General features: G+C 43.7%; 1 protein-coding gene across 1 annotated transcript in view; it reads left to right on the plus strand.

The window, feature by feature from the left end:
• The first annotated feature begins 657 nt into the window (after positions 1–657).
• The window catches only part of LOC147302750 (NACHT, LRR and PYD domains-containing protein 12-like), a 144,310-nt gene continuing 127,206 nt past the window's right edge, over positions 658–17,761 (plus strand). The window contains exons 1-5 of the mRNA XM_086283594.1: positions 658–680; positions 1,708–1,812; positions 3,471–3,706; positions 3,811–5,599; positions 12,831–13,004. Coding sequence (XP_086139720.1) covers positions 658–680; positions 1,708–1,812; positions 3,471–3,706; positions 3,811–5,599; positions 12,831–13,004 — 2,327 coding nt within the window. The remainder of the gene's footprint in view (positions 681–1,707; positions 1,813–3,470; positions 3,707–3,810; positions 5,600–12,830; positions 13,005–17,761) is intronic.

Below are 17,761 nucleotides of genomic sequence, written 5' to 3' on the forward strand. Positions count from 1 at the left end.
GTATAATGATGATGCTAGTTTGGGGTGTATTTTCCTGCTGATGCAAATGCATCTACTTTGCCCTTTGTCTGGTGCTTTGGACAAAGACGTCCAATGAAACTCAGAACAACACAGTTTGCACCACCAGCAGGCAGAGGAAGTGGCTGACATCCAGAAATCCTACCAGTGGCTGAACAAAGCTGGACTGAAAGACAGCACAGAGGCACTAATCATGGCAGCACAGGAACAAGCTCCGAGCACAAGACCCATAGAGCCCGGGGTCTACATGGCTCTTTTTGGGGGGGTTGTGTTGTATTAATAGTGACTTTGTTTCTTTGGACCTGACCAAAATCTTTTGTTTTTCAGTTCAGTTGCAACATTGACTAACACTAATGCAGGGGTCGGCAACCTGCGGCTCTTTAGTCCTTACAGTGCGGCTCCTCGTGGTTTGGGAAAATAAATTAGAAGTATTTAGCTGAAGTGTATTTTATTTATGTTCTTTTTTAACTTGTAGTTCTAAATTGGAAGATTATTGTGATATTGAAATATAAAAAGAAAATTATATTTTTTTATTTTTTCATCGTTCAAATAATAATAAATAATAATACTCGTGGAAGCCGGTGTACCCGCCGAAACGCCGTGCATTTATCGAGACTTTCAACCCCAGGAAGGCCAATTATGGCTCTTCGGATCCACATTATGTCAGCAGCTGTTCTCCACCGTGAACTATGTTAAAAACAAACACCGCTCACGCCTCACAGACGACAGCTTACAGTCCTGTAAAGATGAAAGTGACTTCGTACAGCCCCGACCTGCAGACGCTGTGCGCAGAGGTTCAGGAGCAGAAGTCCCGTTGTAAACATATCACGGCAGACCCGACGATGTTTGCATGAACACGCTTTTCAGCTTCTCTTTATTGACCACTTTTCACACACGGTTGCTGTACGCACACAGCCGGCTGTAGCTTTGCAGCTCACAGCCCGACACACACCAACACAACAGCACAGACGTTAAGGCGGCGAGGCGTGATTGCGGGTGCCGCTCAGGTGCGTCCGCCTCCCCTGCAGCGGCACTGCAGACCACGCCCCGCCACACACATTAACCAGGTAAAATACATATTTAGGCAGAATTTTGCAAATATCTATTTTTCATCTTTCAGCAGCATCGAGCTTTTTTTCCAATTATTTTTTAAAAGTCAGCTCAAGGCTCCAAAAGCCCAAAGGAGATATAAGGGTGGCGGCTCACAGCAGTTTTTGTTTGCTACATCATTTTAGTTCAGCTGGGTGTCTTTCCTTTGGTTATATTTCTTTAAGAGTTCAAATGTGTTCATTACATAAATAACATGTAATTTTCTCTGTAGCACTTCATGGATTTCATAAGCAACACACCTTAGTTGTTCACACAAAGCATAAAGGTAAAAAACAGTATATACAGTGTTATCTTCATTCTAGATGTCAAAAAGTATTTGTGGCTCCCAGTGTTTTCTTTTGCGTGGAAACTGGCTCCAAATGGCTCTTTGGGTCCTGAAGGTTGCTGACCCCTGACCTAATGGTATATTTTTTTTAGCTGGATCGTTCTATAAAAACATGAATCAAATCTGAGAAAAGTTTCCACCTGACCTGTTGAATGTTATTGAAGCCAGAAGTTTGCCTTCATACTGTGTTTCTTGCATGCCTTTTGTGGTGTACTAATTGATGTGAAATGAATGCAATGTGGTTGTGTTTGCAGAGGTCAGAGGTCACAGTCTCCAGCATCCAGCTGTGTGTCTGTGAGGAGTGACTGGTCCAAAGACATACTTCCTCCAGACTTCAGTCATGAACCTGCAGCAACAATGTTCTTCAATCATGGAGCTCAGCTGACCATGTAAGAGAGCTGCTGACTCATTTACGGGTGTTTGAAATTCTGTGACCACTTTGTAATTTTAGTTTATATTTTAAAGTGTTTTTATTTGTAGTTGCCTGTATTTTTATTACACTGTGTGTAACGTGGTGGTTTGTGCTGTTTGGGATCGTTTTGGTGTATTTGTGTCAGAACATCAGATAAATGATTTCATCACATTTTAAAAGAAAGTATCAGGATAATAATCTGAACTGAGTCATCAGAAATAGAAAGATGGTCTCAACAGGCCACTGAGCTGATCTCCAAAGAAATGCAGAAGATTGAAGAGTCCGAGGCTGTTTATTTGTCACAGGCATCGTCATACACGTACAACACAGTGAAATGTGCTGAGCTGCTCCTGTGACTGGACAAAACATTAGAAACAATCATTAAATGAAATAATGAAACATTGTGCAGATGTAATGTTAAAGTGCTTTGTGCCACATTAGCACAGCATGTACTGACAGAGCAGTGCAAGCAGAACAAAGCAAATGAGCAAAGTGATGTAAAGAGAGTAACTGAACAGAGTGAGCAGAGTAATATCAGCAGTAATGAAGCAGCAGGATCAGTGTAGCAGCGTGTGACGTCATAATGAATCAGGTATGATCTGAAATATGACAGTGAGACAAGAACATGATGTAAGGTCCTGTTTAAACCCTGATGGTGATGCTATGAGGGGAGCATGTTCTGATTTAGGACTTGGATGGTCTGAGGATAGAAGCTCCTCTCTGTTTGTGTCCTGATGGTGCAGAAGCTTCTGCCTGATTGTAGAAGGAGCTGAAGTCAGCATCATCCCAGAGGTGAAGCTCGTCTGTGTGCAGACCTGAGGTCAGATTCCTCCAGGCTGATGTTCAGGATCTACAGAAACGTGTGGTTGTAGTTATTGCTGCACTGTGTGCTGACAGCAGATACTCAGAACAAAGCGCTGCACACGTGTTCTTTACAAACATCTGTACATATCAAATATGGATCATGGCAGTGAATGAACACGTTTCTGTCATTTGTTTCATTGGCTTCTTTTTTCTGCCTGTGTTCATGTGATTAATGTCTAACACATAAACAGGTTTGTAATCAAACATCACATCATCAGGGAGGCATCATGAAACAAAGTTACTGCTGGAGGCTGAACTCAATTTGGTGGCAATGTTCAAAAATATCACTCAGATCATTTCAAAGCTTTTAGTTCTTCTTCTTCACTTCTGTAAAAGAATAGAAAGGAAATCAGAACCAAGAAGTTCACTTCCTGATTACTGAACTCTTTCAAAATAAAGCTGAAAGCTCTGAATGTGACACCGCTGCTCCACCACAGTTTTTAGAGGAGGTCAAAGGTCAGTTCAGAGTGATGGATCCCAAACTTCCAGTACATCCAGTGAAGGACATAATCAGCTCTGTGATGAAGGCTTTTACTGTGGAGTTTGTAGGCTGATCACTCTGTGTTTAATAAGACAGGCAGGAACAGCAAAGGAAACTTGGATTCTGAACTCAAACACAAGTTTCTCCACTTTGACTTTTCTCTGTGACCATCAGAGCTTCTGCACAGTGTCATCAAATCTGGATGTTTGTCACTGACAGTCAATGATTTTAGTGATAAAGAAATGTGTTCACAGAGGGAGGAAGAGGAAGAGGAGTGGTGTCTGTGAGGAGGAGCAGCTGTCCTGCTGTGCTTTGTGTCAGGACGTCCTGAAGGATCCAGTCTCTACCAGCTGTGGACACTGGTTCTGCAGACAGTGCATCTCCTCATACTGGGACCAGTCTGCTTCATCAGGAGACTGGTCCTGTCCCCAGTGTGGAGAAAGATCCAGAAGCAGAGCTGGACTGCAGACAGCCAGTCAGAGCAGCTGTGTACAAAGTAAGACTGAACATCTGTCTGCTGATGGACTCATTTCTGAAAACTGGACTTCTTGTTGTTGTTCAGACATTGAAGAGTTTTCTTTCTGTTTTTCTTTCTTTCAGCAGATGTTGGTCTGCAGGAGGTTTTAGATGAACATAAGATCAGTCTGAGGAGGAGATGTGAACGTGTGACTGAAGGAAGTGATGAAACAGGAAGTAGAACCCTCCTCAACAGGATCTACACTGAGCTCTACATCACAGAGGGACAGAGTGAAGAGGTTCATAGCCAACATGAGGTGAGGCAGCTGGAGACAGCTTCCAAGATGGACGCCCTCCATGACACTCCAATCAGGTGCCAGGACATCTTTAAAGCCTTACCTGACCAACAGAGACCCATCAGAGTGGTTCTGACCAACGGCGTGGCTGGTGTTGGAAAAACCTTCTCAGTGCAGAAGTTCACTCTGGACTGGGCAGAGGGCTTGGAGAACCAACATGTCAGTGTGGTGGTTCTGCTTTCATTCAGGGAGCTGAACCTGATCAGAGATGAGCAGTACAGTCTTCTGGAGCTGCTCCATGTTTTCCATCCAACATTACAGAAGGTCACAGCAGAGAAGCTGGCTGTCTCTCAGCTTTTGTTCATCTTTGACGGCCTGGATGAAAGCAGACTTTCATTGGATTTCACCAACAGGAAGCTGCTGTCTGATGTCACACAGAAGTCATCAGTCAGCCAGCTGCTGACAAACCTCATCCAGGGGAATCTGCTTCCCTCGGCTCTCGTCTGGATAACTTCCCGACCTGCAGCGGCCAATCAGATCCCTCCTACATGTGTTGACAGGCTAACAGAAGTACGAGGCTTCACTGACGCCCAGAAGGAGGAGTACTTCAGGAGGAGATTCAGTGATGAAGAGCTGTCCAGCAGAATCATCTCCCACATGAAGACATCCAGGAGCCTCCACATCATGTGTAGAATCCCAGTCTTCTGCTGGATCACTGCTACAGTTCTGGAGCACATGTTGACTACAGAGCAGAGAGGAGAGCTGCCCAAGACCCTGACTGACATGTACTCACACTTCCTGCTGGTTCAGACAAAGAGGAAGAAGAACAAGTACCACGAGGGACATGAGACGAGTCCACAGGAGCTGACGGAGGCTGACAGGGAAGTTCTTCTGAAGCTGGGGAGGCTGGCGTTTGAACATCTGGAGAAAGGAAACATCATGTTCTACCAAGAAGACCTGGAGCAGTGTGGTCTGGATGTGACAGAGGCCTCGGTGTACTCAGGAGTTTGTACAGAGATCTTCAAAAGAGAGTGTGTGATCTTCCAGAAACCAGTCTACTGCTTTGTTCATCTGAGCATCCAGGAGTTTCTGGCTGCAGTCTACATGTTCCACTGTTTCACCAACAGGAAGTCAGAGGTGCTGAAGGACTTCCTGGGAAAAAAATACAGAGAGTCCTCTCTGGATGATTTCCTTAAACGAGCCATGGAGAAATCCCTCCAGAGTAAAAATGGCCACCTGGACCTGTTTGTCCGCTTCCTTCATGGCCTCTGTCTGGAGTCCAACCAGAGACTCTTAGGAGGTCTGCTGGGTCAGACAGAGAACAGTCCAGAAACCATCCAGAGAGTCATCAAGAACCTGAAGAATAACAAGAAGCTTAAATCCTGTCCTGACAGAAGCATCAACATCTTCCACTGTCTGATGGAGATGAACGACCTCTCAGTACATCAGGAGATCCAAGAGTTCCTGAAGTCAAAGAAAAGGTCAAAGGACCTCTCTATGATCCACTGCTCAGCTCTGGCCTTCATGCTGCAGATGTCAGAGGAGGTTCTGGATGAGTTTGACCTGCAGAAGTACAAGGCTTCAAAGGAGGGACGACTGAGACTGATTCCAGCTGTGAGGAACTGCAGAAAGGCTCGGTGAGTCCAGATGTGATCACTAACATCATTGATCAGTGTCGGTTAATAGTTTAATCTTTAAATTAAAAACACAGTCCTTGGTTATAAAGTGCTTTACAAACACCAACATTACGGCTAACAGCTGGATTCTCCTGTTTCAGTGCAGCTAGCCAAACAACAAAGAGCCACTTGCTGCTAAAGACAGAGTGAAAGTGGACGGTATATCCTCCATTCTTCATGTAAAACACATGCAGTGAATTGTAATGCACCATCTGTGTTTACCTTCATGCAGTTTTCTCTTTATGGTGGACTTGGATATTTAAATGTTTACCTCCTGGAGAGTCTTGTTCACTTGATTAGTTTTTGTGAAGGGGATTCTCCTCACCCCGTCTCCAAGGGAGACACCAGCTACCCTTCAGAGAAAATGTATTTGCCCCACTGGTAACCATGATCTGGTTCTTCCAGTCACTGCCCACAGCTCGTGACCATAGGTGAGGGCAGGGACGTAGATCGACCGGTAAATTGAGAGCTTCACTGTCAGGCTCAGCTCTCTCTCTCTTCACCACGACAGACCGGTACAGCGTCCACCTCACTGTTACCGCAGCAACAGTCTGTCTGTTGATTCCTGCTCCCCTCCCCCTTCTTTACTCAACCCTGAGATACTCAGACTCCTCCACCTGGGGCAGGAACTTGTCTGTGACCCAGAGTGGGCACTCCACCCTTTCCCAGCTGAGGACCATGGCCTCAGATGCTGATCCTCATTCACACGGCTTCACACTCTGCTGAGAACAGCTCCACTGTGAGCTGGAGGCCATCACCTGATGAAGCCAACAGAACCACATCCTCTGTAAAAACAGAGACGAGACTCTGACACCACACAAGTGGAATATAAGGTCAGAGGTCAGCTAATACCTAATATGGTAATCCTGAGCTAACAGGAAAGGGAAATGCAGTGAAGAAATGGATTTTCAAATGAGGAGTGGAATCACCATTTTAAATGTACAAAGTAAATCTTTGATTTTATTTTTTAAAATATTTTAAAATCATTTTAAAAATTGGAATTCAAAAATGTTTTTTAAAATGAAATAAATGTACTCATGTTTTATTGCACAATTTATTAATGAAGCATGAAATGTATTTTGATGTGTTTTGACTCTTCTGATCCTCCATAATATTGAGATTGTATAGAAGTTTTCAACATTTGCAGATTTAGGATTATACTGTACACTATTATTAGCATAGTATGTAACACATGGGGACACTAAAGCAGTCGCGCCAGAATGTCCTCTAAAAAGAAAGCTTCTTTAAAATACAAGCGAGTCAGACACCGAGGGCACAGAGATGAAGCAGGTCTGATCAGGAACAGTTTATTACTGGGCCAGGGAGCACAAATAAAAACACCCTTAAAATGTACGTGATACAAGGTTGTCAATTTAGTAAAACTAAATAAAACAATCCTAGAACCCGTAAAACTACCATTTTCTATATTCACTAACAAACCCCTGCTATAATTATGCCACATGTTCATTATGGGTCCATCAGCAGGCCAGGAATTCCGGCTTTAGAGCAGAGTCCACGCCAGCCCCGTCTTCGGCAGACAAGCAAGAGCCTCCCATCTTGTCCTTCCACTGGCCCATCATATCCCAGCCCAGCTTGCGTTCTGCACCCGAATCCATCATGCGACCACCGCCACAGCTCCCCTTGCATCAGTGTCCTGTAAAATAACAGATAGTAAACCTGCTGCCAATCACACGCGTTGTCTCCTACTGTTGCCGTTCCATGAGGTCAGGACTGGGTCGCCGTGTCACGCTGGCCATCTAGCATTAGCCTTCCAGTCTTGGGCTTCTCTCCTTCAGTGCTCAGCTAGCCTGCTTTTAAAAGGTCTTTACACAGCTGACACACCCATGCCTCAGCAGGTGGTCCCTATCAGCTAATTTGTCCCATGTGTAGCCAGTCCACAGTGGATTAAAAACTATGTCACATAAAACACTAAAGCCCATGCAATAGAAACAGAATAAAACAATGCAAATAAAACGTCACTCATAAATAAACACTAAAAATCAGAATAAAAACAATATACAAGATAAATACAAATTTCCACTGTGTGACATCCCCCCATATTTTAACTGTGACAGTCCCTGTCACAACATTCAGGTGTTCTGTCCAGGAGGGTGGCTGAACAACACTTGGCCTTGCTGGCTACTGTGTCTCTGGTAGTCCCTTCTTTACACATAACACATGAAACATCAGCAATAATCTGCTACCAACGAGTTCCTTTGAATGCATCCTAGAAAAGTTACAGCATAGGTGAGTTATACAGTCCAATTGCCACATCCAGGTAACCTGCTGTTCTTCCATTTCGTGACCACATAGCATAGCTAATGTATGGGATTATCAGAACACTGACTCCTCTCAGCTCAGCTCCTCTGATATCCCTTGTGGATGAACACTACTCATGAATACTCACGTGGCAATAAAACGTCTTTTCTGTACACCCCTTGCTCACAACCCTCAACAAGGGTAGCTGATTTAAACACTTAGCATTCTATCATCTATATCTGTACCCCAGGTACTGAACACTGCTCCCAAACTTGTATCCTGTCGACAAACGCCAAAATTATGTAGCCGCTAAGACTGGTGGACCTAAATCTTCACCTCCAAGTCCGTTCACATACAAGAGGAAGGGGAGCAAGCGGGTCAGCGCTCAGGGCACAGAAACTAAGCTGGCTTTGAACACACACCATTTATTTCCATAAAAAACACAGCCAGAATCACAAATACAAGTTAAAATCCCCCGTATACAATAAAAAGAGTGTTCTCAATGCGCTAAAAACCCTGCCGGCAGAAATAACTATACACTATTAAAACAAAGCTAAAAAAATGTTTTCCATATGCTAAAATTACCCTCCCACAGTCCCATAATCCCACAGTACAGCCACACGCGGGCGAATGTGCCTTATCTGAAACAGGAGAGGAATTTCTCTTCCGGGATGGAAACCACGCCGGCCAGAAGAACAAGGAGGGGGGCTCCTGTCGCAGACCTGTCTCCTGACAGCGCGTCGCCGCACAGTCTCGCCCCACTCCACACCTGCACACGGCCTCCCTCGTAGCACCGTCAGATGCAGGCAGAGGGGCATCCCTGCCCTGTTGTGAATTGAGGGCCATCGCCACCCACTGTTGCTGTTCCTGCAGTTGGGACTGGATCGCCGAACGACTCGCGGCGCCCCACAGTCAGGCAGCAGTTCCTTCAACACACGTGCGGGCTTACACGCGTTCCTTTTTCTCCTGCTCACCTTTCGTGCGTCGCTCCTCTTGTCTCTGCGCTCACCATCCCCTTTAACAGGTCAATCTGGCAGCTGATAGGCCACCTTGGGGAACGCCCCCATCTGTTTAGTCCTCAGTGGATTAAAGGAATATGGTACAACAACATTAACACACATAATATAAGTATGAGGATAAAACCATGCAATATAAATATCACAATAAAATCATGCAAATAAAATCAACACTATGTACCAATACACAGATTGATAAAACATAAAAACACAAATTTCCACTGTGTGACAAGTATACTACTATACTAATAACAGTGTATAGTATACTATTGTACTATACACTATTATTAACATAGTATATTTTAACAGGGAATCTTGATCATGTTACATTTGACTTCTGTTGAGCTTCTTGAATTGTCACCTTCAGTTCCTTTCCTTTACTCTTCCAGTGTCTTTGGTTTAAATGTATTTACCCTGATAACTGCATATGAAACAGTTCACCTCTTGTCACTCACTATTATCTGTTTGCCATAAAAGTGTTGGTGATGTGTTGGGAGAATCATTATTTTCAGTCTCTTCTTATAAACATAGTGAGGCAAAGATGTGGGTCGTGGTCCCTGATAATCAGACGTGTCTGTGTTCTGTTACATGTGACGTTAGAGAGGTTTTAGTGGAGATAAAAACAGGACCAACATCACTCGTGACTGCTTTCCTGTCTTCAGTGTGTTTACTGTTGGAGCTCGTCCTCCTGTTGCATCTGTCACAGCTGTTACGCTCCTCTGTGACTCCTCCTCTATCTGCTGTGACACTGCAGGAGTTTTTGGTCATGGCGTGTGAATAACTGCCGAGGTCGGCTAGGACGACGCCACCACTCGTTGTCAGACCCTGTCACGCTGTCTGTTTTCATCTTTAGCCGAGGTTATTAAGAACTTCAAAATGAAACCAGTCTCTGTTTTCAGTCTCCGCCCTCTTTTGCAGCTTTGAGCCAGGTTGTAACACCTGTTAAAGTCACCACCTGTTGTGACCGGGGAGTGAGATGAGTGTGAGAAAGATGAAAACAACGTCTCATTCTGACTAGTTACTGGGAACTGATGTGTGATGATGCAACAACAAAGATGACTGTTTCTATGATTTTCTGTTTTATTAATTGTTTTTATTGATGATAAGGACAGGCAGAGGAGATTGGATGGATTTACTTTGTTTTATTATTTTGCACTGAAATGGAGTCCAGTGTACAGTCCTTGGCGTTGCACATATGTTTTAGCTGAGACTGTAGTGGGCACTCTTTAAATGTCGGGTCAGTTTGTCACGTTAGAGCCTATTTGTGCCTGTTAGTGCTGCGATGACTTCAGACCGAGCTGACTGAGGGGTCTAAGCTCATGATGCCACCAGCAACACCCGGGTCATGCTGCAGAGTTTTCAAACCCCGCTGACACTCGACATAATTTACTCAGGTTATATCAGGTGATCTAAGAAAGGCCGCTTAGAAAGAAAAGCGAGTGCACTGCTTTAAGTTTCTTGAAGATGTTTAATCCGAACATTCAGCTTCTTCACTTCTAAAACCAAAAAGTGGAGAGTCCCAGATTTTAATCCTAGTGGGAGTGTCCCTTAAGAGGGTCGCTGACCAACTATTGATCATGTGGCTCATCACATGAGCCAAGCTGTGAAAAAGGGTGTGGGTGATTATCAGCAGAGGTTTCGAGAGATGAAACGTCTTCAAGAAACTTAAAGAAGTCACTTTTCTTTCCAGGCTCCTTAGATTACCATGACTGTATGATGAGAACCTGCACAGACATATCAGGTGAAGATTTCAGTGTTTTGGTTCAGTTTAATGTAAAAATGGAGATGAAACACATATAAAGGCTGGTTTACACCACTGAGCCCTGCTCTAAAACACTGACACAGATCTGTCTGTGAAGCTGGCTTTAACAAATAAGAGCTTAAAGTTTTAAAAACATGTTTAGCGCCAAACTGTCCACTTTACTGTCTGTAGCAGGAAGTGGCTGTTTGGCACTGAAACGGGAGAATCCAGCTGTTAGCCGTGATGTTGTGTTTGTAAAGCTCTTCATAAACGAGGACTGTGGAGGAGGAGAGCCTGTGTGAGTCAGGTGGTTCACCGGCCGAGTGTATCAGCGGCAGAAACAGCTGATCAGCAGCGCCGTTTTATGCAGTAAAATAATCTTTCTGTTCCCAAACACATCCACACAGTTTACAACATAACAGCCCACTACATGCACATCTCACCGCAAACATGCATAAACCTGAACATAAAATATGTCCTGTACCTGTGTGATCTCTTTAAGTAACTCACAGAATATCAACACTAACGCCACAAGTTTGTTGGTGTTTTAACATTTTAACCATTGATTTTGAATTAAAACCAACAGTTAAAACATTTTTGCACCAGAGGAAAGAGCAGCAGAAATATTAAGACAGATAAATCGTTCTGTCTTCAGTCTCCATGAACAGCATCAACATCCTCTGGTGAAATTTCTCTTTCCTCCTTAAAATATATTAAATGTCAGTTTAATTCCAGATTAATGGTTAAAACATGTATGTCACATATGAACATCAGGAAATAAAGAAAAGTGACTGATTCAGTTCCATATATGCTCCAGGGAGGCGTTAAGGTTCATTAAAATTGTTCAGTTATTAAACTTTAATCTGAGCCGAGCTGACTTCCTCAGGAACAAATAAACACCGAGATAAACTTCACCTTACAGATATAATCTAAATGAATCATATCCAATCTCAGAGAGTTGACAGTCAGCTGTGTGCTGGGAGACATGTTTGTCTGCAGTGTACGAGCTCTGACCGCTCCCCAAAAATGTCGGAGTGAATACATTAATATTAAAAGTGTAGCTGGTGACACAGAAACAGAGGATTTAAGAAGTTTAAGTGTAGGTCGGGTCCACACATGTCCAAACACCTGTGCGTAGGCCTGCTTGTTACTCAGAAACGAACACTAATAAAATGGCCATAAGGCCAAAGCAATGGTTTTGACTGGTGTTGACCCCGCCCCCACCCTGAGTGTGGATGCTGAGAGAAGGGCCAGCTGTGAATATGAGGCTGTGGGAGCAGATGGAGAGAGAGTATGTCGGGGTATCCCAGTACAAACTTTACTGGGGTCAGAAATTAGACAGACTCCAGTTCCTTTGTTTGATTTATCTAGTTTGATGTTAGGAAAGAGATTCATGAGATGGAAAAACCTCCCAGTCTACTGAGATTCAGAAATGATTTGTACACATGGAAACTCCCTGAGTGGGAACAAAGAGTGTCCTGTCAGGAAGAGCATTTGGAATATGGATGTTGAGGATGTGACAGTGCCTGAAATCCTGCTGCTGTTCTGAACCATAGTTTCTGATCTGAAGGTCAAACAGAGTCATGATGGTTGTTTCTATTTGTCCCTTTTTAGTTTAGTTCCCCTGAAATCAGATGTGATATCAGCAGCTCTGAGTTCATTCATCATTACTGTCCAGTGATGACATTTCTGCTCCGTTTGGTGACAGTCAGCAGATTTTTCCTGAGTGTGGACGTGAACAGTCGTACCTGACAGCAGCAGGTAGCAAACAGAGATCGTCTTTCCAGCTGGAACTCTTCACTGAGCTGAGCTCATTCAAAATGTTCTGGATTCAAGACAGGAAACAGTCCACATGTGTATCTTCACTCTGACTCTGGATCAGATCTCACTGACAGACTGTGGACATTATGGAAGCCTAAATGTGACACCATCTTCCTCCTTCATCTGCAGATTAAAGCCAAACAAAGATTCTCATTAAAAGTCTGCAGGTCTGAGAGAGACTCAATCGTTGTGTCATGTCAAACACAGTAAGAGGAGCTGAAGCACAGATGTGAAGAGCAGATGTTCATCAGATTATGACCTCACTCTGTTTTGTCTTCATATACATTCAGTCTGTGTTTATAATGCAGACTTTCTGCTTTTATAATAACACATTTTGTATTTTCTATGATCACAGACTGGCTGACTGTGGACTCTCAGAGACTCACTGTGAAGTTGTGGCCTCGGCTCTGAAGTCCATCCCCTCCCATCTGACAGAGCTGGAGATGAGTAAGAACGAGCTGCAGGATTCAGCAGTGAAGCTTCTGTGTGCTGGACTGGAGAGTCCAAACTGTCGACTGGAGACTCTGAGGTGAGTTCACTGACTGCAGCTGTTGTTGTTTTTCTATATTTCAGATCTTTGATTGATGTTTGAAACGTTCTTTAGTTCCTAAATGTTCAGGATGTGTCTGAAGACAAATGTGAAGAAGTTTGAGTGCTTTCAGAAATGTTGTGTCTTTCCAAATGACTGAACAACAGTTTTCCTCTTGGCTCCAAATAGAAGTGACAGACTTGAGCAGGGTTCATTTAAAGGCTGACAGAAGTGGAGTGGTGACGGGGAGATGTTTGTCAGGACAGCTTTTCAGCCTCCACAGGTTCATGTTGTGCTCCATCAGTCAGTGAAGATGAAGTCAGTACTGGTGAGGCTGTAGAGTGTGTGAGGGATGTGAATGAGGCTGTTGGAGAGCTGATGATAGCAGATAAAAACAGGCTGCAGAGACTTTGAGCTTGTGTGGAAACAGACAGAGAAAAGAAAGACATGAATGTCAAAGCTAATAAAGGTGAAGTTAGGAGCTGTGATGATGTTCATGTATCAGAAGCTGATCGGGCTGCTACAGAGACGACCCACACAGCTGCTGTGGTGAGGTTTGTGTTAAAGCAGAGGAACACAGACCCACACATGACAGCAAAGCAGGTTTCAGGCTCTGTGAGAGGATTTCAAACAGAAGCTGGAGAAGAGAAAGGACTACAGAAAGAAGGCAGCTGAGACCAGTCCAAGTGTTTCCATGGAGCCCAGTCTAACATTCATTTATACACTAACGTACAGAAGTGAACGGGAAAATGAATCCATAGTTTCAAATGTAGAAATAGTTCTCAGTTCATTTACAGAGTTTAATACATTTCATGAGGAAATGTTCAAAACAGCAGCTGAGAAGAAATCTGCTTCACAAAGTTGGATCCAATTCCAATAGTTTGTGATGCACTTGAACGCAGCGTGAGCAGTTCACTGCCTAACCCCACAGAGACTGTCAGTCTTGACTTTTCTTTATTTCTATTGGCTGTCAGTGAGATTTCAGAGCAATCAGAGACTGTGGGTCTGTGTATGAAGTATAATTCATGTGCAGTTGTTGAAGTTGTAGAATGAGAAATAGCAGTTTGGGGTATTTCCTGCTTTCATTGTCCTGCTTGTGCTGATGAAAATGTTTATTGACGTGTGAATTCATTCTTCAACGCTCGATTCTGCCTGAACAACGAGAAACTTTGCTTATTTTTGTGTAACACAATTCAAAGTAGGGCTGGGTATCGTCACTGATTTCTAGAATCGATTCGATTCAATTCGATTGGAATCTGGGAAATGTTGCCTCAGACAGTCAGAAATATTATAATTCAGATCAGTATATTTACATATTTTTGTATCTATAAAAGGGAAGCTGGCACTTTCGCGACTTTATCAAAGGTGTGAGCATCACAGCAGAGGCCTTTGTGTCAAAGTAGCTGAAGATAAAACACAGAAAAACATGAAGCTGATTTTCCTGGGATTTTATAAAAATATTCTGCAGTAGATCAAAAACACATAAACATTACCTGATGCTGCTGAAGTGAAGCAGAGCAAAGTTACACCGTTTTTATTACAAACACAGCGTTTTGCAGTTTTGCATAATTTTAAAAAGTTTAAATTTGTTCAGTATTGAACGGCAGAAATGAGGCTTTCTTTTCGAAAGTAAGTAAAAGGAAAAAAAACAGCGGCCGACAGCGCTGTAAACAACGGTAGACTTGTGCGTAACAAGCAAGCGAATAATGCAGAAAACAGATTTTTAGATGGGAAACTGTTCTTGAAGTACAGAGAGAGAGAGAGAGAGAGAGAGCTGTGCATGAAGTGTGATTTTATCCTGGTGGAAGCAAAACAGCAAAAGTCAGAGTGAGTTCATGACGATGTTTATGTGAAGCGTAGTTTGGATCTTCTTTTGCTGCTGGTTCAGTCAATATTGTTTGGAGAGAGATAAAACTAACAGCTTTAGAATCAGCGTAAAAAGGACGTAATAGAATAGAATAGAATAGCCTTTATTGTCATTGTACAGAGTACAACGAAATTGGAGTGCCACTCCCTTGGTGCAAGATTCAAAAATAAATATAAATGTAAAATATAAAAAGTACAATAAAACAATCGCAAGTATTCAAACAATAGTAAGTAAGATATATGCAGGATAGCAGCATTAATATAATGACAGTATGAATAGCAGCATAATATAATGGCAGTGACGGTATGGTATAGCTAAGCAGGTTCAAACAGGTTAAACACAAAGCTCGGAGCCGCTGAAACATCAGAATCAGCGAGCTGTCGGCTTTCAACCCCGACCGTGTCCGTGCCATCGGGTGAGAAAAGCGACATCTCACTGATTCTGATTCGCGGGTCGCGCTGTGTGTTTAAGTCTTTGTGCAGAATCCGTGTTCCTGCTCTCATTTACTGTCTTAGCTGTTGTTGAGATTTTGTGAGATTTCACCAGAAATTCTGGAATTTCAAGCAAAATAAATTTATATTAAAAAATAGATTCAGGATTTTAATTAATCGATTTTACGTTATCCAAGCCAGAATCGATTTTTATCGATAAATCGATTATAAAAACCCACCCCCTAAAAGCGTCCTATTAGACCCATTAAACACTAACATAGATGAATACTCAGATTTAAACCTTTATTGTTTCACAAAGGGTTAAAAAGGGAACGTCCACAGTTTAGACTGCAGCAGATTTTATTAAAGCAGTTTGACAGGAGCAAAGCAAAAACACAAAGAATAAGTGTTTCACATATTAATACATATAACATAATAATAAAAGAAAAGCAAAATAATGATAAAAAAGAATGAAAAAGTTGTCCAGAGCAGCAGGATGTCTGAGGTCTGCAGAAACACAAAAACACAGCAGCTAAAAATAGTTGTTGAAAGAAAACGAGGTGGGAGCTGCTGATTCCTGAGCTTTGATACTGGATTAGCTTCAGTAGTTATTCCCATCACTGCTGTAGGAGCTACATTTAGTCACAGCTGATTGTCTCCTTTGACCAATCAGAAGACTACTGTTGTAAAAACAAGCAGACAAAGAACCAATGAGAGTGAAGAACAGGATAAAGAGCTCGTGTGATGGAGGCAAAGCAATAATCAGCAGACTGTAGCAGTTTCTATCTGGATGAAAGTAGAAGGAGCTCAGCGGAGCTCAGTCCCATATCTTTGGTTAGAAACAACATCAGTGATTTCCTGCTGCTCGAGATGATTCCAGCAGCTCTCATTACAGCAGCTGATGAGAGAAACAGCTGATGGCTCACAGCTCGTGCACTGTTGGATCTCCAGATGTTCACGTGGCTGAAGTCTGTGAAGAAACTGTGGTCCACGTAGTTCACACGGCCTCAGATTGGACCGAGCTCCCTGGATCACTGCAGCATCCTCAGCTGGTACATGGACGTCTCTGCTCCTCAGTCTTGGAGCCCCTGCAGGTCCGTCCACACCACCGGGGTCTTCTCACTCACCTTTCCTTTGTCCTCGTCCTTCATCGGCCGTGCTGTGTCTTTGTTCCTGCAGTGTTGTTCCCACGATGCAGCGCTGATGTTCCCTCCTTGAATGCACAACAAGTACGGTGCTGATCATTCTCGGGTGGAGCAGAGACAGATTGAAGTCTTTCAGGCTTTAGTGCCGACTTCCCTGACAGAGGCTGGACTCCATGGTCTGCACAGGAGGCTTCTACACTGTGTGGAGGTGACTCCTGGACTTGAAGACAGGCTGCAGGTACATGTGTGATGAAGAGGAGCTACAGCAGTGTGATGGAGCTGCAGGTGTGAAGGAAGTCCTGCTGTCCTGTCCCACCCTCATCTTTGCTTCCTCTGTCTTCTCTGGACTTGTCCTCCTGTTTCAGAAACAGCACTGCTTCATGCCGAGGGTGGACAGGAGCGTTGGCTCTGATTCTTTTACCGTCCACCACAAGGAGACACTGATGCTGACCTCCTGATTCATCTGCATGTGTTCTGCTTCACACTGCTCACCTCCACCAAAGACTTCACAAACATCTTCTTTCTTTGAGTCCAGTTTGTCCCACAAACACTTCCAAATCTCCTCCTCTGAGATTCTGCAGCTTCTTGCAGTGTGACTCAGCTGACTTCTGACAGACCACAGACTGGCACAGCATCCACATGTGTCTCCTTTCAAACAGGCTCTTGATGTTTCCTCCCACATCATTCTGGCCTCTCAGTCTCCTTTGTTCTCCAGCTCTGTAGCTCCAGCTGGTGAAGCTTCAGTTTTCCATGTTGGTAACAGTAAACTACAGCCTCTGCTGTCAGCTGGGTAACTAAACAGAGCTGCAGCACGTCTCTGCGGTGGTGCTACATCCAGCCTGCAGACGGCCGTCTACATGTTGTAGTGGTTTACAGTCACCAGGGGGCGCTGTCCCAGCCATGCAGGCAGTGGGCTGCTCTGCTTGTGCTGTTGTTGGTGAAGCTGAAGTGAAAGTGATAGGTTTGTAGTTTGAACCTATCCACTGGAACGTTAAGGACAATCTGCTACGCAGCAAAAAGCAAGACACAAGGCACCAAAGTTCTCTGGTTTACTCATGCATGAGGGAGACCTGGCTGGAGCCAAGCGTCGTTCCACCACTTGACCACCATCAGACTCTCAGCCAGGCTCCCCATAGCACTCCTTTTATTGTGGTTACATGAATATGCATAGGGTCATTAACATATAGCATCTCACATAGGTATACATGTGAACAAAGAATACTGTGTGTGTGTGTGTGTGTGTGTGTGTGTGTGTGTGTGTGTGTGTGTGTGTGTGTGTGTGTGTGGTACTGCTGATCAAAGGGTCATATAACA

This window comes from Aulonocara sp. 'chitande type north' Nkhata Bay, linkage group LG23 (assembly GCF_057382095.1).
Source record: "Aulonocara sp. 'chitande type north' Nkhata Bay isolate Kocher_YH1m ecotype deep benthic linkage group LG23, A_spYH_male_GT1.1, whole genome shotgun sequence".
In the NCBI taxonomy this organism is placed as follows: Eukaryota; Metazoa; Chordata; class Actinopteri; order Cichliformes; family Cichlidae; genus Aulonocara; species Aulonocara sp. 'chitande type north' Nkhata Bay.